This window comes from Acipenser ruthenus, chromosome 30 (genome assembly GCF_902713425.1).
Source record: "Acipenser ruthenus chromosome 30, fAciRut3.2 maternal haplotype, whole genome shotgun sequence".
NCBI lineage: Eukaryota > Metazoa > Chordata > Actinopteri > Acipenseriformes > Acipenseridae > Acipenser > Acipenser ruthenus.
In genome coordinates this window covers 15,468,806-15,492,636 of record NC_081218.1, presented here as the reverse complement: position 1 = coordinate 15,492,636, position 23,831 = coordinate 15,468,806, and the positions used below count along the sequence as shown (strand labels likewise).

Here is a 23,831-nt window from a genome sequence, read left to right as displayed (position 1 = left end):
ATAGTAATTACCTTTTGCCATTTAAATGAGTGTCCCTTACTGAAAATACAAAAATTCATACAATACACACAGGCTACATTCATATTACATTTTTACAGTGCTGTGCAATAACAGAACACATACTGTCCGCTCTCATTCCCTTCCCAGTAACGATCCATGCCATTTCTGTGATATTGTTTTCATAAAAGGCTTCACACCTTGTTTTCACGTTGCTGGAATAGAATCACGTCATAACAATCGCTGCGGTGGTACAGTATATCAACTCAGGTGATTTGAATACAGTGCGAGGAGTCGCTGGCTGTTACTATACAATATCCACAATCATGCTTTGTCCTTTTTTTGTGTGTTCTTGATATTGACGTCGCATTGGCTTTTCGGAGCGACACCAGTCGTAATGCACACAGATCAGTCTCAACGCGCACACACACACACACACACACACACACACACACACACACACACACACACACACACACACACACACACACACACACACACACACAGACACGCACAGCACGATCGTACTGTACTGCAATGAAAGCGCGCTCCTCGGCGGCAGATCTGGGCCACAGATCACCTCTTACCTTGAATGAAATAGCATTGTTCTCCCGACTCGCTGCGCCTGTGGCAGCGGCAGCGTTTCCCCATTGCTAACGCGGCCGCTCATGCTTTCGTGGCTTGATTATTTAAACGCATAATATAAAAATAGTAATCCTTGCGCTGGTTATCTGAAAGCACAATTTGTCAGCGGCCCGGGCTGGATCCATTCAATTTGTTAGCGTCTGGCTCAAAACGCCCCAGCCCCTATTCCACATGGAGAGACGAGGCAGGGCTAAGCTACACACGCCCCTCCCAAATTCACGGCTCTCGCTCCCGATAGCTAACAGCTGTGCCGCTGCAGCTGCAGCATTACAACCGCGGAGTCATCACATTTCTAACAATGGAAAAAGGGGAATCGTTTTATTAATAAATTAAATCATAGTTGTGATTTCAGAACAGAATTCAAAACGATGTAGGACTGTACACTGAATACAGAATCACAGCACGCTCAGAACATATCTGATTTATCATTATTATTGAGTTTATTTGATGTTTGTAAATAGGCATTTGTAATGTGTGTATGCGGTTTTTACTATTTCATATTGGTATCAATTCATCCTTATCTTCCTGTCAAAGGCTTTGCAAAATCGAGACTGTGAGCTTGTGTTATCTTTCCAGACAGTTTGTTTTTACTGTTATTATTCGCATTTAGAGAAATAAACCCTTTTTACTTGTAACTTATGACAAAAGTGTGAGACTATGAGGAGACACAGCGATTGGAAGAAGACACAGCGATTGGAAGAGAGATGGTTTCCCAGTAGCCTTTGGAACTAAACTGAAGAGGCATCTCCTTGACCCTTTCTCAGTACTGTGAATATATCCTAACAGCTCATTAGCACCATTCGTGGGCCTACAAAGGGGAACCTGGATTGCGTGCATAACCCTAAAAACAATCAGGCTGACCCCTAGCTGAATTGGGGAAGTGAATGTTCTTTTCCTGGCTCTCTCAAACCATGCATAGGCAGACAGCGTGTGAATTTAATGAATCCTGCTCGAATCACTACCTCCCCAGTCTGTTTCTCCTCCAGCATGCCCGCACCGCTCTGCAGCGTGTGCTCAAACCTGCCCAGGGGATTCCACTCTGCACCTCCTCTCTCCTTCCCTTCTCATCTCAAGGGCAAAGCACAACTCGGGCTGTGAAAAGGCTTCATAGGAAATAAAAAAATAGGACAGGTCTTATTAGATCATTCTCTGTGACGCTCACACTGGCAGTGAAACCCATCTGCTTTAAAAGATTCAAACTGGACCCTTAGCATGACCTGGCATGAAGAGGAGAATGCTGTGCATGCGTTCAGGATTGGTGTCCGGTCAGATCACAAGTACATACAAGGCAGTTACACAGCCAGTAAAAGATAGACCATGGCTGACAGTCCGTGAAAGCTTTGTCATGGGTTAAAAGCTTCTAGCAATCAATATTCTTCAAATCCAATCCCATCATGAATGCGGCATGAAATCACTTTTCATATTGAACCTGCATTGCAAACGCAGAGTCAGACAGGATTACTTTAACATTCAAAATGGATGTAGCAAGAACTAAAAGAACTGAAAATCACTCCTTTATAAGACCATTATAAACAAATGGGTTTGACAAGAAAACAGAATTTTTTCTTCTTCAAAACAATAGCAGTACATTTGGAGGAACCTGACTGAGAAGGGTTGAATCAAAGGGACTCTTTGCAATAAGCGGGACCTACAAACCACCCCTCTTAATAACGGACCGGTCAAGGTAACCCACAAGGGAAGGGAGGCTGCATCACCACGCCTGGCTTTTCAATGTCTTCAGCATATCTCTTCCGAAAAATCAAACTATTATGCTCCAAAAACTAGTCAAAACTAACAGGCTTACACAGGAGCAGTTAAAACAATATTTCCATTCAGATTATTTATAGTTTGAAACATTCCCAGTTTTTGTTTCATTTCCTGTTAGAAAGAGTAAGGTACTTAGCATTCAAATGTTTTTATAATTTGTCCGAACACGTTTAAGGACAGTTTTCAGTTTTCAATCTTGTTATCGATAAACTAGTAGTGAAAAAATGAGGATCATCCAGCAAAGACCACAGATAGGGAAAGGAAGAGGCAGGTGGGGTTTTCTAAAGGTTTTCAACAGGAAAAGCATTTGGAAGTGTAATAAAGCACAGTGGAAGAATTGGTAAGCATTGTTAAGCCCAGAGAGGTACGGTAACACATGTTAAAAAAACAAACCATGGCAGACTGTGTTAAAAGCCTAGCAGAACCCTGAGTAAACTACACAAGTACTGTTCTGATTAAAACATTTATAAAGGGAACTACCGTGCACAGCAGTGAAAATGATACAAAAGAGGAGAACACAGAATTGTCTTGCTGATTTTACTGAGCTGTTTATTTTTTTAAGTGTGTTTTTTTTTGATGGACTGGTTATCTCTTTTTCTAAACAGTTTAATTAAACAGCGTTTGAAGATTTTTTGACCCTCTCACATTCCTGAACTGCCCCAGAGCTGGAGTGGGAGGGGCAGGGGGTGCCTGCAGTGTTTTCCCCGTTCACCCCCGTTAGCACTTGTAGGAAAAGGAACAACGAAACTTGGCAACGCTGTTACTGAACTAACATGAAAACTCTGTCAGGAATTCTGTGGGTTCTGCAGTACTTTTGGCAGCTCAGAGCGCTCTGGTCTTTAAGGATACACAGGCCTGCTCTTTCTCAAGTGAAATCCAACCTGATGTTAATCTGAGTCTTTCTTTCTCTCCAAGTATTTTTTTTTCCTCCCCTGTTGCTCAAGCCAAGACAAACAGGTGAAATGGATAGGTGTACTGCTCAGATTTCCAACAGCCTGCTCAGTGCCCACAGCAGCACATGGAATATATTCAGAGTGTGTTTTAAATGACTTGAGCAGAATACCAGTGCATTAATACCACCCTGAAAAAAACAAACACCCAACCTGGCAACACCATTACCAGACCACACCGGTGACACTGCGCAGTGACCCTGATACAGTGGCACTGTTACTGTGTAAGATACGATGGCATTGCAATGGATGATATCGCTACAGAGCCATTGCTGTGCCTCAGACTGAAGATCATTGGGATAGGAATGCCCCCTGTGTATCTCAAAAAAAGTGGTTTAAAGACACAAGTGTTGCGTGACAATATCGTTTGCATGCTTTCGACCGCACCGTGCAGGTTGAGATTTGAAGCAACTCTCTCTATTGATTTGACCTTCCAGTATTGTGACTCTCCTTAATCTATACAAGCTCTGAATGTCAGGCAAAACTGGTATAAAAGTTGTTTTTAAAAGCATTGCAACGTCTACCTTCCCTTGCATTTGTCTGACACAACAAACCTCCACGGATACCAGGTACAGAGTTGTCAAGCAAAGCCCTCTTTAGATATGCAAAGCCCTTTTTAATCTTCCTTTTCTGTTGTTCCCAGGCTGAGAAAGCATGAGCTGGTAGAGACAGGCTGTTATTGTTAATGTACTTGAATAAGAGTCTGCAACAAGACTGAAAAACAAATATACAGGTAACCACGAACAATACACTACACTAACAGACAGTGACGCCTCCTGAGCAGGGTTCTGTCCATTAAATAAGTGCTACGATGGAATCAAATACTCATGCAAAATGTCTTAGAAATGTCATTTCTGATTTACATCAGGTTTCAGAGATAACCATCACACATCCTGAAGGTGTGACTTGTCAGAACCCGTGTGCATTACCCTCAGTTTGAGAAGCACTTCATGGAAGGCTATTGTGTGATAAAATGGCAGAAATTCCAGAACAAAAAAAAAAGACTGCCTTCCTGATTAACTGGGATTTAAATATTTAGACCTTTCTCTGGCAGATCACGAGAGGCAGTTCATGTCTCCCGCTGCAGGAATCGGGAGTGAAATATTTATAAGTGCCTAATGTATCCACTCAGCTATGCTTTGAACAGTCTGCCCCGACTGTCTAAAAAATGTCTGCAGTCAATCAACATATATCACACTGTCTAAGGGCGTTTCTTTTAGGTTTGTCACCGGTTTGTTTTATTTTTTAAATCTCCGGACCTTTTAAAAACCCTCTTTTTAAGTTCCTCTAGTTTTCAGTCAGTGTTTCCATTCCTCTGCTGGGTGTGACTTCACCAGCAATGATGCCATCGCTTCCACGCTTCTTTCCATGAGAACACACCCCAGTCACGACATGAGACTGCCAAACTCCCAGAAACAAGCCCTGGAATCCTGCAGAGACTGAATGATCTTTCACACCCTGCTACTGTTTTAAAAGCACAGTGTCCCACGATCCTGCACTGCACCAATAGTTTACCTCTATCTGTGCATTCTTCTTCTTCAGAATACAGCCTTGTTAGTGGTCCGGTTTGTTTATATTCCCTTTAGGTACAGTACTGCCCCCCCAACTCTAAGAACGTTCCTGTTTCAACATGCAGCAGGAGTAGGTTATGAATGCCACAGCTCTGCTGTAGAGCAAGGAAGTACAAAAGCACACTCCCATTTGACTTGTTTTATATTTTACAGGAACCTCAATTTATACGGCTATGAAAACCAAAGGCTCTCCAGTTAACATCAACACGCACGCTGTCTTCTCTTGCAAACCTCTTTTTCAAAGCGTTCACCGGAGCAAAAGCTTTCAAGGCAGAGTTTTGTTTTTCCTCTGTGGCTAATTGGGACCAGCATCAGCAGGGTTGTTTCAGTTGATCCACGCAGAGGCTTTTCAGTGTCTTGCATCTGATAACAATAACAAGCTAAGTGTGCAACGCAAGCAGAGCCGTGCGATGGGAGCGGCTGGAACGCACTGGCCCTGTTTCCATTGACACTCGCACGAGATCACTCAACGAGCAGGAGAAAACACGATTCAATCACCAGCACCTTCTTTTACAGGACAGAAATTCAAATACAGGCCATGGAAAGTATGATTTCCAATTCAAATACAAGCACAGGTATATATAATAAAATTGTGTTTGCTTTTCATTTTGTCACATTAACATGGTTTAGTTTTCTAATTAAAAAAAAAATTAAAAAATTGGAGCTAGTTTAGGACTTAAAAGCTTTGAAAATATGTCCCTGCTGTCTCTAAATTGTGACCAGCGTATGTAGGCACACTTCTGTTCCATTAAAAGCCCTTCCCCTCCCGTCTGATTCTCCTCTGTGACGTGATCGCTGTGGATCATTCTGAGGAGCACATAACTTCCCTGAAGGAATCCGAGGAATGATTTGTCACATCCAGTCTGTGACATCACAGCTCCCCATGGTGGCCCGACAGTTATATGGCAAATGTTCCAGTTGTTTTTCTGTGTAACTTCTAGAAGCATGTGCGATTGCGGGAGTGTGTGTGTGCGTGTATCAGATGTGACAGCACAGTCTTGCTGGGAGACCTCGTTGGGAAAGTTCACAGTAGGAGGCATTACTAATACTCCAACATCTTTTAGTCATTAAAACAGCACCGAACTCCCTCAGCCCTGTGAGAAACAGACCAGGGCTCTGCTAGTTTTATAAACACATTATTCACTCTGCTTCTTTGTTGCATCAAACATCCTTATCAACTGACAGAGCCAAGCTTAGAACATTCATCTGACCCCAAACAGCACGAGTCAACAGAGCCGTTAAAATAAAAAAAACACTGTAGATCTGTTGGTAGTCAATTTGGTAGAAGTTCATACGTTATCATTCAAACAACCACAAGCTGTAGTCATGGAGACAAAACAAATAATTACCACAGAAGAAATAAATGTTCCCTGTTCACCTGCATGTCTTCCTCACCTACACCTTGTGCAGTAAGTGCACCACAAGTGTTTAAGTGAACACTGAAAAACCAAGCGCTGAACTACTGGGCAGAATTCGGACAGAATCTCATACCTCACAGCAGACATTCTGTGAGCAAGCGGACTGGAATCACACAGCTAGTTCTGTAATTCTGTGAGCAAGCGGACTGGAATCAAACAGCTAGTTCTGTAATTCTGTGAGCAAGCGGACTGGAATCAAACAGCTAGTTCTGTAATTCTGTGATAAATACCTCGCTGAATAAATAACAGAAGCACAGCAAGGTGTAGCACAGCTTAGTGGAATCCAATTCATGACATTGAACAGTATAGCAACCACATGACCAAGGGAGACATTACTGTGCAGATTCACCATGGGAAGCAGCATCCAGTTGGTCTTTCAGCCAGGTGCCCCTTCACAAGCCTTGGCACACAGCCAGCTGGCACCCCCCCTCGCCACGGCCCGCGTGGAACCAAAGCGCCTGTCCTGGCGTTAACTTTATTAACTGGGGAGCGGGCTCCCAAGAGACAGGCTGCACCACATGCCTTCCACAAAGCTGGTCCTTAAATCAACATGCCACTGAGGACATTAAAACAAGCCTGGCAGACAGGGAGTGGGCAGAGATTAGGCAGGGGATTCCCGCACAGCCTTGAATTAAACAGAAGAGACACACTTTACAACGTGTAGCAGTAACGGCAGTGTAATTAAACCAGGCTGGCATGACGGCAGAGGTTACATCCACACATGCTTTGGCTTGTACAGTAGGGGACTCACACTGGCACAGGCACGGACGAGGTCATGAGGGGGTCACATGACCATACTGAACGTTTGTTGCGAATGTGTTTTGTCTTTTGTTCTTAATAACCTTACTGGCAATTGCTTGATTTCGTTCTCTTTGGATGTTATTTGCCAGAACCAAATCTCAGCACTGTATGGCTAGATAGTTCCCAGCATGCTTATAACTTATTGGCAGATCTGTTTATGAATGAACGACTGCATCCATAGTCATGTGACAGGAGTTAGCACAGCCAACGTCACATGAAAAGTTTGCACCATTAAAACAAGAAAATGTTAAAACCATTAGCCCATTGTGCTATTGGGAGAACGTAGTCGCACAACGCAGGTGCTGGTTCAGCAACATTACAAGTGGAAACTTAAGGAATCCGGCTCAAAGCGTTAAAAGAGAACAGTCAGCTTCCATGCTGTCCACCAGGTGGTGCCAAACGCGAAGAAAATTCCCATTGCTTTTAAAGTAACTAATTACACAATAAAAGGTATTTATTCTAACTGTCAGCACTGTCTCTACTAAAGAGTTTTCCCGTTATAATCCCAGTGCATTACCCTGAAGAAACCCTAGCAGAAGCATTAGTAGACCACAGGATTCCCAGCGATGGCAATGCAAGCGATTGGAATCAATACGGCTGCAGATACGGTGCAACACTGGTGCTGCTGATGCTGGTACTGTAATGGAAACATCATTATTACAGCACGCTTAGCTCAGTTTCTTTCATGTACATTTTTCCAGCTGAGTAGCTCGTTGAATTGAACCTGCAATCCCACGAGGGGAGGAGGAGGAGGTGTTGTGATTTTTGTGTGTCTGCCTCCTCCCCCCCCGTCCTCATCCATCAGCCCACCTGACAGTCCCATCTCTGGGGGGGCTTGCTTCCTCACTGGGACGTGAACTCTGGATGACAGCTATGTGCTGCAAGTTTACTTGACATCACTAACTGCTCAAACATCAGCAGGGCTTTGGGGTTTCCTTCTCCAAACACACGGCTATTGAACAATAATACATTAGCCGTTTAGCAGGCTGTAATTTAGCCCATGTGTGTGTGTTTTAAAAGAGGTTCAAAAGCATGTTGCCTTTTATCTGAACTCTGCAGTACCACAGTTTGAGAGGTAGACAGCCAGTTAAATAGATATATCTATATAGTAGGTATGTTCTGTCAATGGGGGTCTTTGTGATGGTTGGACTCTCAAAAGGGAATGGTCGACAATCATATACCTCCGCATTCCAATAACACTTCTATCACAAACCCTACAGGGCTTCATTCCATTCATCTTGCGGCTGCAGGGAGGTTTTTTCATTGAAATTAATATTTATTTGGATTGAACGGACCCATCATCGGTGACACAGCAAACCAGTGATCTTTGTTTGTCGAAGTCTGTTTTTATTTCCAGGCTCAACATCCTTTCCTTTAGTTATTTTAGCAAGCGTTGGGAAGACACACGAGACTGAGCAAATAAAAGTGGGAGGGCTGGTATTTCCAGAGACAAGAGGCCTCTCTACTGTTTGTTTACTGAGTGCTAAAACCAGCACAACTCTGCAGCTTGCCTCTTTCAAACCACTGGTTACGTGTGCAATGCTGCTCGTGTTGACTTCATGACTTCTACTTTGCATGCAATGTTTTTAAATGTGTTTACAGTACTGGGGAGACACACTGAATTGTTCCAGGTCAAAGGTCAGGGTTCAGGGAACCCCTCTAGGCCTGACCCCAGCTAGAGTTGATATTTCCTTTAAGACGCAGCAGGTTATAACATTCTGCCAGCCTGGAGTCACATCAGAGTGGTGAAGAAATGACAGGCTCCTGTCTATTAAATAGAGCTTCCTCCCCGAGTGTGGAGCTGCACTTCACTGCTCCAAAGGCTTTGAAGACTGGCCTCGTTCCTCCAGACCCCTGGCTTCATCCAATAAGCGGAGTGAAAACGAGGAGTCTGGATGAATCGGACACGACCCTGATTGTGCTGTCATGAAAGCCACACTGTTACGCCATTGAAAGCCATTGGAGAGAATCTCCCAGAATGCAGCTCTGCGCTCCCATAGACCGCTTCTCTCCACTGAACCGGAAAATAAGCCCCTGTAGTCATTCCCACAATTCTATTCTATTCGTTCCAGGCGATTGGTTTGGTCAAGGTGTGCTGCGGAGCGGGGGGGAGGGGGGGGGGGTCTCAGGAGCTCAGGCCCATCAGCTAACAATCAGTCATTCAGGTTGAGCGCAATGCCTGAGCTGCACCGACGCAGACGTGCTGTGATGCCATGATGCTAACAATATAAAAGAATGGGGAGGGAGCACAGCGAATATGATTGCAATGCGAATGATGTGCAGGAAACCCAAAGCCAGCCTCTCACTGCTCTTCTTGTCATTCCAATAGAAAGACTCATTCGTTCCCCTTCCATCCATAGCAGACGAATGGCGAGCCTGAGATTCCTGTGGCGATGTGTCTCTACAATCACACAGACGTCTATCAGAAAAAAAACATGTGCCAGATAATAATGACCATTAGTTTCATAATGCTATACTTTGCTCTGGTTTTGCCAGGATAGACCGCATTCCATTTCAATATGGCAACAAATGTTCCGTTTGCATGGGCACTCCTCCTTGGGGCAGCACCTTTGCATTGCCAGTGTAGTGCACCAGTGAAGTGCAACAGAAGATGTCTACAGATTACAGGCAGTGATTGAAAATATTAGCCAATGTCTCGCACCATGCTATACTTCCCCTTTAGTACAGATCACTGCATCGCTGTTGGAGGTTGGATCAGATTCCATTTGGATTACTGAGCTGACACTAATATAAACTATTGCACATTGAGGAGTTTTGTTGTTCTTAGCGGAGTTGTTATTTTATTACAGAACCAATATGTCATTTTAAAACAGCCATATCCAAAAAAACATTCTAATTCCTTGTAGCTGTGTTTTAGTGTTACTCAATCTGACCCCCCTTGACCCCCCCCCCCCCCCCTCCACGCTGCCTTGACTCCTTCCAGATGTGCTGATGCTAGATGCAGATGTTTGCAGCTGTTTGTGATGGACACGGACCCCCCCATCCCAGGACACAGGGGGAGCCAGCTCACCCCTCCGGGACACAGATACAGCGGGCTGCAGTCTTGGTTCATATACTCCCCTGGCTGTGCTCGCTCATAGCACAGCAGTGCCAACTTGATTACTGAATTCAACACAGCACTTTCTAACTTCACCCCACTGGATTACTCCAACAGCTCCTCCCTGTTAAAAAAGAAAGGGTCACAAAACAGTCACGTCAATGGAATGCCATCGTGCTGTTGTGCCATTGTTTAGTGTTACATTTGTGTTTGTCGATAGGGGCTGGTATCTGGGGACCAAGGTTATGGGAATCAGACATTTATCAGCACATGTAAATCTCTTTAGTGCGATTCTGTCTGATTTGGAAAATGCCAGAGGGTCATATTTAAAAGGATGGCGGTATTAATGGAACAGATCCTTGCATTGCTAGAATAAAGTTGACAAAGCCTTTCCCAACGCCTGGATTGATAGACTTGTTTCAGTGTTTCTAGACAGACAAATCGATCAATCAATCTATAGCTATGACCAAAAGTTTAGCATCACCTAGAAATTTAGGATTGAGGCACACATTTTTTTTTAAAACTATCTGAACTTAATTTAGATCTTTTATTTAACACCATGTAAATCAAAGAAAACTACAAAATGATATTGAAAAGAAACGAGAAACTGAAATCTCACCAAGCTTCTAAAAGATACAGTAGACAGACAGACAGACAGACAGACAGATAGGTTTAACAAGAAAATTCAAATCTGATCCTTCCTTTCCAGTGAAAAAAATCATGTCTTACAAATCCCTTACGAGAAATCAATTTCCTTTCCAGAGAAACACTGCACAGGCCTGCTCCCCATTGCCAAACCTTGTGGCTTCACAGTAACACAGAGAGAGAGATGCACAGTATCCCTCCACATGCCATGTTACAAAGAGCCTAGGCTTCAGCTTAGCGTGAGATTTAACAGCGTGCTTTATATTTTTCTTACCATGGATGACCCGTTCAGAGATTTGAGGGATTATATTTGTTGGCAATGATTTTAGCATTTGGAAATTGCGAAGTTGTTTAAACAAACATTAAGCCTTAAAGGCTCAATTCAATGTACTTGATTTATTTATTGATGGATTTTTTAATAGCTGGAGGGGAACATTTTGACATCTGAATGACACATCGACAACGAATCAATAAAAAAGTTGCAGTTGCAGTCTGGTTTGGACAATGGCTTTTCAATACAGCTCCTGTCCCTTGCTGGAGATGTTACGTTGCAGTTCAGTCATCCACACTCAAGCCATGCGATTGCCTTTCACTACCTCAAGAACACGTTTCCGGCATGTTTTCACCGCGTGAGGATCGTGTTTGACCCTAAATCCTAACGCACATCATACGGGTAACGCGAACAGGGTGCAAGACATTGGAAACAAGTTATTTAAGACAGAAAAAGAACGACCACAGCTTGAAATACATTCTGATTTACTTTATAATGGCTCAAGGTGAAAAACACTATTTTAATAACAGTACGATAAAACAAGTGTGCAATATTAATAAATCACATTCATGTGGGGTTTTTTACCCCTTTAATTCCCCAATGGTGCCTGTAAACCCGCTCCCATTAGAGCAGAGTGGATTTTCACACAGTGTAAAACCACAAGCGATCTGCAGCAGCAACAGCACATGGGTTTCATTAACCAGAAAACAATCTATTCCAAACTGCAAGTTAACTTCCTTGCCTGGGGGCAGCCTGTTGTTAATGGGACTCTTTAATGGGGCAAGGCTCCCAATGGGGGCCTATCAATTAACACAGGCAGCAGCTAGTGGAGACAGACACTATTATATATACACACACACACAGTATATACAGCTATTACATCCAGTGTGCGTGCAAAAGCATGATCGAATTACAGTATTGAAACAACTTGGGAAAAACAACCCTTTAAGAAATTCTGCATGGTCTGGATCTCAAGATGCAGCATCTAAATATTATGGATGCAATCCATCCCAGGATGCTTTAGGGATTCGCTGCACGTGTTTCAGTGCATTTATAATGAATGACTAATGAACTTAAATCATCCACTTTGAATAGAAGATCACACAGCTTGCAAGATAATCCAGCAAAACGACAGAGAGCTCACAGAGAGAGAGAGAGAGTGTAAATCAAAGGCGTTGTGGAATCTGGAGCGGAACATCCTGGAATGCTCGTCGAACACTCTGACCTCACAGTGATGTCACTACGGAACTCGTGAGCCTCGTCTTCACGTTCATTCGATTGGATTTCTCATACAGTATTAGAATGATGCAGTCTCGTCAGAGTCTGACCTTCCTGTCCCGGTGGGAGGGGTTGAAATGGAGGCTTTATTACGGGTACCATGGCAACGACATCGTTCGAATCCAAAAGCTACCTTTTCTCCGTTTAGTTTGAGGCAGTGCAGCTCAGAGCTCAGATTTACACTTTCAAAGCTTCTAAGCTTATCAATCCAGCTGCACGGAGCGCTGAAATGGTTCAAATAAGAATTAGCAGCTGCTGAATAAACCCTATCCACATATTATATTGTTTTATAAACTAGACATTAAAATGGCCTGAAAATTGATTTATTCAAGATATTGGAGGTTTATTTATATATTGTCTACCACCAATTTAATTCAACCAGAATTCTTATCGTCTGCCGTTCAAAACAGTCCATTTTCTAATTGTAATATTTACACACTCAACCAGGTAACAGACTCCAGTATTTGGGACATCATCGTTGCCATTATAATAGAGCTGCTGAAGCCCCCTCTGTTCGTAAAAGGAGAAAGAAGACTCATTTAAACACACCACACGGCCTTAACGTCGCATAGACGACTGTGTTGCCATAGTGATAGAACCGGGGTCTGAAATTTGCCAGCTTCTTCTCCTTTGCTTGATTAAACAAACTGCATCAGTCTGATGCAGCACCTGGACGGAGCCTGGCGAGTCTCATGCGGTGAGAGCATGGTGCTGCAAACACACACACACACACACACACATACACACACACACACACACACACACACACACACGCAGACCGCTTCTCCAGAGCATGGTGCTGCAAACACACACACACGCAGACCGCTTCTCCAGAGCATGGTGCTGCAAACACACACACACGCAGACTGCTTCTCCAGAGCATGGTGCTGCAAACACACACACACACGCAGACCGCGTCTCCAGAGCATGGTGCTGCAAACACACACACACACACACACACACACACACACACACACACGCAGACCGCTTCTCCAGAGCATGGTGCTGCAAACACACACACACACACACACACGCAGACCGCTTCTCCAGAGCATGGTGCTGCAAACACACACACACACACACACACACACACGCAGACCGCGTCTCCAGAGCATGGTGCTGCAAACACACACACACACGCAGACCGCTTCTCCAGAGCATGGTGCTGCAAACACACACACACACACACGCAGACCGCTTCTCCAGAGCATGATGCTGCAAACACACACACACACACACACACACGCAGACCGCGTCTCCAGAGCATGGTGCTGCAAACACACATTTTTTTTTGCAGTAACTTTTTGGGGATCAAAATGACTCACATTTGTTAAGCAATTGGTCCCTGCAAGTGAAATGAACCATTGATGAATATACATTCAAAACGACCATACACAATGTTGACTGCCTACGAGGCGTGCATTGCTTCTGATGAAGCAGAGAGCACAGAAGACTAAACCACACAAGAACGCAGAAAACAGACCCTGCTGACTGCATCCTTGCACACTGACTAGCCCCCAGCAGCCACTGGGTGGAAGGCGCTGTATCTTAATGAGCTCACAAATCTGGCAACTGAATGCCAACACTGGAACAGCAAATGCAACCAAGCATGTTATGAGACAAGTCTAAAAACCAGGGAGCTTCATGAAGCTCTGTGCTTCATCAGTCAGTATCTGCCTAGCTGTGAGGTCCTGGGTCATTAGAAATCCTGCTTTAATCATTCACTCTTGAAAAAAGAAAAAGCTGTTTGAAATCTAGACTCTCCACAAAGGTTTCTATGGCAACCGTTATGCAGCCCAGAGATACAAAAACACAGTGCAGTTCAGGGAGGATTCAGTACTTGTTAATGATCTCTGACAGGATGAAGGGGTTTGATTGTTCCTGTTTGCTATACATAGCCAGGTTAGATTAGTGGACTTGCCTGTGTCTGAACCATGTGACACCATGGAAACGATCCTAATCAAAGCTTACTCACAATGCTTTTCAATTTGCCAAAATTATAATATGAACTGAGACTAAAAAAAAAAAAAAAAAGGCAACTTACATAGGCCATTTTATTAAATGTATTTAAAAAGAAACACAGTATAAGACATTAATTTATATAAATATTAAATTTTCTTTTTAAATACTATTAGATTGCATTTCGATTGCAAGTCTATTTTGGTTGAATGTGACTACAAGTTATGGTTGCTATAGCATTGCTTAACAGAGCAATGTAGGACCAAAACACAATCATTTCACAAGAAACATTTCTATCCGTTGAACTGGCTGCAGAACCATGTTTTCCTGCTTGTCTCGGCTCCTGGTTGAGCATATGAAGTTACATTTTTAAACTAAAAGGACAAGACTGCAACAGTAAGAGTTCTTATACATTTAAAATAAGCAGGTTTGGAATCATTTTGGTGGCTAAAGGACTTCTTTCTCTACTTGAATTGACAGACAGTGTCCTTCATTGGAATCAGATTCCTCTAATTAATAAAACCAGATGGTGCTTGGCAGGTAACTCTCCACTCCCGCAGGGCTTTCATTCACCTTGACCTGCATCAGGGATCGGAGCCAGCTTGAGCACAGTGCCATGAAACACACAGCCCTACAGGCACTGAGAAATACTGCACTCAGCTATACTGTGCAGTGCCATGAAACACACAGCCCTACAGGCACTGAGAAATACTGCACTCAGCTATACTGTGCAGTGCCATGAAACACACAGCCCTACAGGCACTGAGAAATACTGCACTCAGCTATACTGTGCAGTGCCATGAAACACACAGCCCTACAGGCACTGAGAAATACTGCACTCAACTATACTGTGCAGTGCCATGAAACACACAGCCCTACAGGCACTGAGAAATACTGCACTCAGCTATACTGTGCAGTGCCATGAAACACACAGCCCTACAGGCACCGAGAAATACTGCACTCAGCTATACTGTGCAGTGCCATGAAACACACAGCCCTACAGGCACCGAGAAATACTGCACTCAGCTATACTGTGCAGTGCCATGAAACACACAGCCCTACAGGCACCGAGAAATACTGCACTCAGCTATACTGTGCAGTGCCATGAAACACACAGCCCTACAGGCACCGAGAAATACTGCACTCAGCTATACTGTGCAGTGCCATGAAACACACAGCCCTACAGGCACCGAGAAATACTGCACTCAGCTATACTGTGCAGTGCCATGAAACACACAGCCCTACAGGCACCGAGAAATACTGCACTCAGCTATACTGTGCAGTGCCATGAAACACACAGCCCTACAGGCACCGAGAAATACTGCACTCAGCTATACTGTGCAGTGCCATGAAACACACAGCCCTACAGGCACCGAGAAATACTGCACTCAGCTATACTGTGCAGTGCCATGAAACACACAGCCCTACATAACAGCTGGTGGAACTACATGAAAAGAGCGATGTTACTGTATAATAATTTGGATAGTGTGGTCTAATCCATCAAACCCCATTGAAGGTAGAACAGTAGATGGCTAGTGTTGTCTGTTTTCGAAAACAGCCGATGCCTGATACAGACGAACACAGTGAAGTGGTTAAAATAACCACAGACAAATCGGGTGGAAACGAGCGAAAGTCATCTTATTAAAACCACAGATGTAAGCTCCGAACATGAAATTAAGGAAACACTTTGGTTTCAAATGGTATGAATTTGGATTAACTCCAAGCCCCTCGCTCGTCCCTCCTAATCCCTAACCACTTCCTTCTGTGCGTTAATTGAGGAGGCATTAAATAATGACGACGTTTCTACGTCACCTTTATCACACACGCAGTGGGGAGGAATGTGCCGCCAGCACTCTGTCAAAGAGAAACCTGAGCAAACAGCTTCCATGAACCGCATCCTCTCAGAGCTGCTACCTTATCTAAATCCTCTACATGCAGGGGGCTGATAACAGCACCTCTAGAGGACTGCCCTGCTTTCTGACACTGTAATAAATTAAACCAGGGACAGAGAGGGGGAGAGAGGGAGGGAAGGAGCTATTTACAGCAGGGTTTAATGAAAATCAAGGAAACTGTGCCAATGCAGCAAAGCATGGCAGGTTCAATGGAGGGAGATGAATGGTCTTCTCTGAACTGTAACACATCAAACAAAGAGGGGGTAGCGCACGGCATTCTGGGATCCGCTGTAGACGGCAGCCGGAGGACACGGTGACTTCTGTTTACTGCTCAATGATTTAAAGACCAATGGAGCACAAAGATGCGACAGATTCAGAGGAACACTGAAATACCGAACAGTGGTCTGGTAGGCTAGTGCCGACATGGTACCATGGGACTATGTCATGGATTACCAGTACCATTTCACCAGGCTCCTATTGAAGTAGCTGCCCCTGTGCTAACCTTGCAGTACAGAACCGTTGTATTGAAGTGCCATGGAAGAGCCAGCTGAGTCTAAATCGAAGGGCTTTTTTCAGGGTTTGATTACTTTCTGAAATATATAAAGAGTTTTGTTTCTACTCCAGATAGAGCTCTGGACTGTGCGGAAGACTAATAATGAAACAGTACACCACTGAGCCGGTATGGGGACATGGCTTCTGTGATAAATAGCCTGATCAAAAAGGCTAGCCACAACTATCTAAACTTGAGCTGGATTGGATTTTAAAACAAACACATGAATATAAAAAAAGAGGCGTTGGAAGTCAAACAATTGCTGGGGTATTTCAAAGGAAATCTTTAGTTTCAGAAAACACTTCATTTCCTAAAACCTTCCATTCACGTCTTGTGAAGGGCCGACACAAAGCCACGACAAAAATAACAACGCTGACCCCTCCGCCTGACGGATGCGATTTTGTGTTTTTTTCTTTTCTTTTTCCCCCCCCCCCACAGATTATTCGTCCGCCCCGTCCACAATGCCACCCCTGCTGGGTAATTGTGCGGTGAACACAGATCGCACTGTCAGGGAACTTTAAATAACAACTACAAATTAATACCAACGTGCCCGCAGCTGCAGTCCACAAACTGAGACACGGGGGGTGCAGCAGCCTGAAACCTAGTCTCCTGAAAACAACTTCCATGCCACAAGGCATCGTGCTGTGTGGTTTTTTTTGCTGCCAGTTCTACCATGAGAAAATCATAGAGAAGTGTAGCAAAGTATAACAAAATCACAACCAAGCACGGTAAATCAGACTAAGAGCAGACTTTCTCTAAATCCCAATGGATTTCTAATCTGAACCCTGCTATTACAATGAAACAGCTGTGGAAACCTTCAATTTCAGAAGTGTACGATAAGTATGCAAAACACTTACAGCTGTCTACTCAAAGGGTTGTTGCTGATTGGTCATGGAATGGTCAGTATCAGAATATAAAGTCTTATTTGTAGTTTGGTAAAGATCACCTCCTCCTAACAGATCACTATTCTAACTGGTTGTAATAGCGAAACATGATTGACATCTTGGTTTACCACCATTTTAAAAACCCAGTAATAGCAAGTAGAAAGCATGGAGAATTGCACATTTAGCGTGGTGATAGATAATGCCGTGGACCTCTGACCATCACATTTTCTGAAGACATATTTATGTGTTGCTCTTCACATTAGGAAGAGTTCCAAGTACTGTATCTAAGCTTACCTGGCACCTTCTGAAGCTGAACCTGAAATCTGATTGCCAGAGACAATATTACTTATTTATATTCATTTTCCATTAGAGCTTAAAAAACGCTTGAGTAGGCTTTTTTAAAAATAAAAAGTGAATTTTCTGGGCATAAACCGTGTCTGAATCACGTCTCCATTAGATTAAGTGCTGTTGTTCTGTACCATATAAAAATTTTAAAAAACAGAGCTTGGCTTTGTTCATAAACCACTTAATTACAAACAAATGACTGAGTTGACTGGTTGAACTATGAAGCAGTTTTCCACTGTACCATAAATACAGGAATGCACAATGTAGTTCAGACACTGAAGAAACTACTCAATTATACAACCAGAAACAACTGGAAAGCAAGCCAACTTCATATTACTTGAACTTGTTACTGTGTGTACTTATTACCCACACCTCCTTAAATCATGTCAGGACTCTGAAACTAAAGCTGAGAAACATCAAGACACTCTCTCAGGAACAGCGGCTTGAAACCTGGTTCCAGGAGACCGGGAGACTTGCTGGCTGCGTTGTCCCGGGGGATTATTCTTCCAGTAGTCCACCCTGAGTCAGCCTTTTCCTCCAGACTCTAATGTCTTCTCCTTCCTGAAGTACTGCTGTTATGCAGTAAATCATCCTACACGTTGAGCAGCGAGGCATGACCTCTCCCTCGCCCTCTTACTACACTGCACCCAGCTTCATGACTGCGGCGCTTATGCAAGCAGCACAGGGTGAACGTGCGTCGGGATTTCACTGGTCCGCTTTCATTACCAATGCATGCATGTGTACCCCGGTATCTCTTCACAGACTTCAGTTCAGGATTAGCTTTGAGACCACACAAGCAGTTCATGAATTTAAAAAGGTGTAAGAAACGTATTTACTTTTTTATAAACCATAGGAAAGGTATAGGAAAGTGTAGTGACTGCAAAGCATGGTATAGAGACTCACATTAAAACATGAAGAGGCATGGTACAGAATAGGGAAGCATCAGTGTGTTACGGGAGAAACAATAATATCCTGCACTAGCATTACTGCTATGGGCCACTGGAGTTTAAACAAGTAAGGGTGTAGTCTACTCAGGAGATAAAATACCTTTTGAAAGCAGCTTGATTGTGAATCCAACTACAATACCCAGAAGGCCATATAACTGATGCACTGCGGTGGTGCATTCTGGGAGACGTAGTTGCCAACCTATCATGGCATTCAGGGTACATGATTATTTAATACACAGATTTTGCATTGTGTAGCTAGCAATGGGAATGGGATTGTACAAAGTGAGTTACCCGTTAGTGAGGTCGTCGTCCTCATCCTCCTGCATGCACTTGCCCAGAAGGTCACTGTCGCTCATGTAACCTGATTTCAGGTCCGCGTCGTCTGGGTCCAGGCCCTCGATGAGGTCCAGCCTGGAGATGTGGGTCAGCCTGCTGGGGCTGCGCATGGGCATGGTGTGCGCCGCGTACTGGGCACCCTGCCCGTGGTACCCCCCTGCCGAGGAGGGGGCGTCTCCTGCCTGCAGCCGCGGGCTCGACTGGCCGTAACGCCAGGACAGGGGGGACGAGCGATTGGACATGCTGGACATGCTGAGAGGGTTAGCCTCATCGCTGTCGTAGCACACGCTGTTCTCCAGACAGCTAGGGGACAGACAGAGACAGAGAGAGAGAGAGAGAGAGAAACAATGTTAGATATTAGAAACCTCGTGGATCAACCATTCAGAGGAGATCATCCCACCCGTAGATACACTTCTAAAGCTAATGGGAATCTTGAATCTTGATTTAAACTGCGACACGCTCCGACACGCTCCGGAAGTGAGACAGTATCAGGAAGGTTGACAGTTCATTGAATTTTCTGCAGCCATGGTTTTGTGTCAAAAGCATGTGGTTCAAAATTGCAATTGCGTAAATTGCCAACTAGCATCCACATACACTGGACCGGAGTGGTGTGGCAGTGTCCTGATGTGGAGTAGGTTTTCTGGCATACCCTTTTCTGGTGGGCCCTTGATTACTCCTGAAGGCTGAACGAATGCTGTAGTTTACTGCAGTGTTGTTGCAGATCAAGCCCACCGTGCTAGAATTGCTTTGAGGAGTATGGCAGAGACTTCAGGTTCTCTTCCACCTTCGCCACAATCCCCAGATCTCAATCCAAGCGAGCATGTTTGGGATGATCTTGAATATCGTCATTCTCTGAATTTATAATCACACCCCCCTCGTTCTATATACAGCTATCTCCTCCTGCTACACGGTGAGTAGTTTTACGCTGCATACAGAGGCTCCTTCCTAAACTCTACTACTGTCAGACTTTCCAGTGGAGTCCAATGTGAACGGACTGGTATAAAACTTACTGCCTACCAGCCCAGGAGGAACATTAGAGTTTCATTTCCCTCCACTGTCCTCCATCCTCATAACAGGAGCCTGAAGATAGCTTAAATGGATTGAGGGCGAGGTTATATAAGCAAGGCGTCCATCTCCTGGCTCGCAAATCCCTCTGCAGGAAATTGAGAATAGAGCTGGATAACCTTGGGCCAGGATTGGCTTTCCGGTCAGACACGCAGTCACACTGACACCTGCACAATGTCTGCCTGCTGGTATCCAACATGAGGGCTGTCTGCTGATGAGAAGCCACCTTCACATTACAGAGGGCTGTCTGCTGATGAGAAACCACCTTCACATTACAGACAGAGGGCTGGGGAGGCTGGACTCCTAAGTGCAAATAACACAATTAAAATCATCAATCAAATATCTATTTACATCCAAATGCCGAGTGACATCTCTCTTCGCTGTTCTTTTTACCCTATACAGCACAAGAGCAATAACGTACACCCAGCACATTCACTTCTGCAACAATGCTTCAGAACGCACACACACACACGTGGCCCAGTGAACCCTGTGTCTGTATAAACAGAGGAATCATTTGAACAAACAAACACTTCACCTGCATTTCAACCTGGTGCTCTCGTGAGGAGAGTGAGATTGTAAATGCGGGGGGCGGTTTCTGAGTGTGCAGGATGCAGATGAGGACGAGGCTCCACATTGCAGGGCAGGGCTGGGATTCATCAAAGACACTTGAAAACCTGGTTTGTAACATCCATGGCAACACTGGGCTGGAAAATGACCAGGGCTCTTAAGCCAGTCAAGCAGTCTGTAATTATAGTACAGTACTGCTAGAACACCATCACAGCGGAGAGACAAGGCTGGAAGCTCTATTACCTTTCACTGTACAGCAAAGTGGTTATTTAATTATACATGTGTACACTGTGCTGGAAAAAACAATACACCATTTTCAAGTATAAAGAATATTGTAGGGCTTCACATTGGCCCCAAATTACCAGTGTTCATTTTATAGATCATTTCTGCATGTAGACATTCATGGCAGCATGTTTACTTTCTCATAAATTACAATTCCCTGATCTTAACAGAATATCTACAATTCTACAACAGAATGCCAAGGTATTTCCCTTCTGTGTTGAGCTGATTTTTAATTTTCTGCGAAGAAGAGACGTCTGTGTTCTTGAAAGCTATTGTACCTGTATGTATATATCTCTATCTCATTTTAAAAAGGCTTCACCTTGCTCATTCCACAGCACAGAAGAATGACAGGCTGTTCACATACCCGCTAACCTAAAGCAGCTCATGGAGTCCTGCATCTGTGCACTGTGGCAGCTATACAGCACAGTGCAATAGCTCACACTCACAATAACCTGCGCAGTGTGTAAAACGCATCTATATTCACAGATAGAGCCAGAAAGGACTTGCTATGCTGTTCACATCACGCGTAAGGGAGCAGTGAGACCGGGTGGGACTCTGGAGCAGGGCTGCTTCTCTCTGGTAATTCCAGTCTCTAAACGTAGCGGGCATTGATGCTCGTGGATGCAGACTGTGTATTAAAATCAAGCCAGGAAGCAGAGGTTTTAAGAGAATACTAATAAAGACAATAGAGCAGCACTCCCTGTGTTTATCAGCAGTGAGCGTGCTGGATACAGTCAGCCGACGAGCGCACTGAAATGCAAACTGCATCACACACTGGATTTCATGGCTCATATGTACAGTATATGGAAAACTATAAAGAGGTATGTCATTGAATATGTTATTATAAACACTACTGAGCAGGTTTCATGAAGCTTTATGAAGCAAAATGAGTGAATTTTATAGGGCCATGCAAAACCTTTGGCCATAGCTGTATATACAGTACTGTACACACAAAGAAAAGCATGCTGGGATATCAGAAAGACAGCGCTAATCTATCACCGTGGCAACCATCAGAGGAGCTTAAAGAGCATGCTATGGACCCTGCAGTCAAAGCAGAGATTGTGTGGAACATGTGTATACCAGCAGTACAGGGCTGCTCTGTCGTGCTGCACCAGCACACTGGGAATATGCATTAGAGAGTTCAGACGTAATGTAAGGACTGGTGAGAATGCTACTGGAGGTTATGCAGGGTGGTGGAAATGGATATTTTGACCTCAGGGGTGACACCTTTAAAAAGAGAGTCTCTGGTGTGAATGAAACCTGGTAATGAGAGAACAGAGAGCTGGCAAGGACTGTGCATTAGCACAGAGAACGCAGTGTGAGGAAGAGAAATGGCATGCTAGTGTGATTACAGGGCAGCTAAGAAATTCATTTCGGGTGTGGCTCATTCAATTCATAGGGCCAGCCGAAGCAAAGCCTTTCCTGCATTAAGGGACTAGAATGGAGCCACGGATCCTAGTATCTCTTGTGTGTAGGACACAGATCTCGCTCGCTCTGCTGTGCGTTTCATTCTCCAGCAGAGTGTCTGGATGGAATTATGCAAAGCTATTATGTACTCTCTGCTCTATAGGTATGTCTGTGTAACTTTAATGGGCCATTCTAGTGAATCAAAGTGCATTATGTAGGCGTGAATAGCAGCATGGCTTTGTTTGGATTACATTACCACTGCAGACAGTATACAGCTTACATCACATTAATGCTGGAGATTATAAAATATGGATGGACACGAAGCCAAGACCTAAAACCACAGCGAATGATGTTCAGCATTCAACACAAACCTGAAGAGTTTCAAACTCCTTCATATCTAAGGTCTGTTAAGCAACAGGAAACTGCATTGCCTTGCACACCACTTGTAGGACGGGCTAAACATCCCAAACTACTCCTTTCATGGGATAGTCTCTGCTTACCTGTGAGACAGCTGTGCCCCCCTCAAGCTGGACATGGTATCCTCCAGGTTCTGCCTCAGATCCAGAACATTCTGTACAGTGCGCTTCCTCTGGGACTCTGGGTCTGTGGGAGAGACCAACGAAACGGAGGGAGAGAACAATCAGCATTGCATCAGGGAAGCCTTTCATACTGTTGAGGCACACACAAAAAAAAAAAACGTACTGGCATTTGACCTAAACTGTAAAAACGATCCGATACGAGCACTATTAAAAAGCCGTCCTGCTTGCACTTCAAATCATTTCTCGTTCAACGTTACTATGAGAATGTCTGACACAATATGCCTTTAAACTTCATGACGGAACGGCTCTGTTTATGCGTTACTGACTCACGAGATGTCAAACCAATGTCAAGCGCTGATAAATCACAGAAAGCACAAAACAAGTGCCTCTCATTGAAACCCCACGACAGACAGAGGCAGACTGTTTATTTTCTGGTTGGTTATACCTTCTGAAAAGGTGTTATTAAATAAACAAATGCTTGTTTGTGTTCATTTCGGAGCGGTGCTGTGTGTAGGAGCCCCACAAGGGGGTTCTGAACCCTGCAGTTCCCAAAGGAGCCCTCCTTCACCCTGCTGAGCCCCCCCTGCCTGTCCTAGCTAGAATGAAGACGGCACACAGGAGATGGAAATGTTAGTGTCATCCGGAACTGATCCCTAT

The 23,831-nt window shown here is 44.2% G+C and overlaps 1 protein-coding gene across 6 annotated transcripts in view; it reads right to left on the bottom strand.

Annotated features, from left to right (window-relative positions):
* Positions 1-23,831, bottom strand: part of LOC131702799 (neuron navigator 1-like) — a 107,071-nt gene that overhangs the window by 36,485 nt on the left and 46,755 nt on the right. For 5 of the 6 annotated variants that reach the window (XM_059005106.1, XM_059005109.1, XM_059005105.1 and 2 more), the window contains 2 exons: positions 23,136-23,238; positions 19,270-19,617 (listed from right to left, as the gene is read on the bottom strand). In XM_059005106.1, the coding sequence (XP_058861089.1) occupies positions 19,270-19,617; positions 23,136-23,238 (451 nt within the window). Of the gene's footprint in view, positions 1-584; positions 899-19,269; positions 19,618-23,135; positions 23,239-23,831 lie in introns of those variants that run through there. The other variant, XM_059005111.1, reaches the window with a different exon arrangement.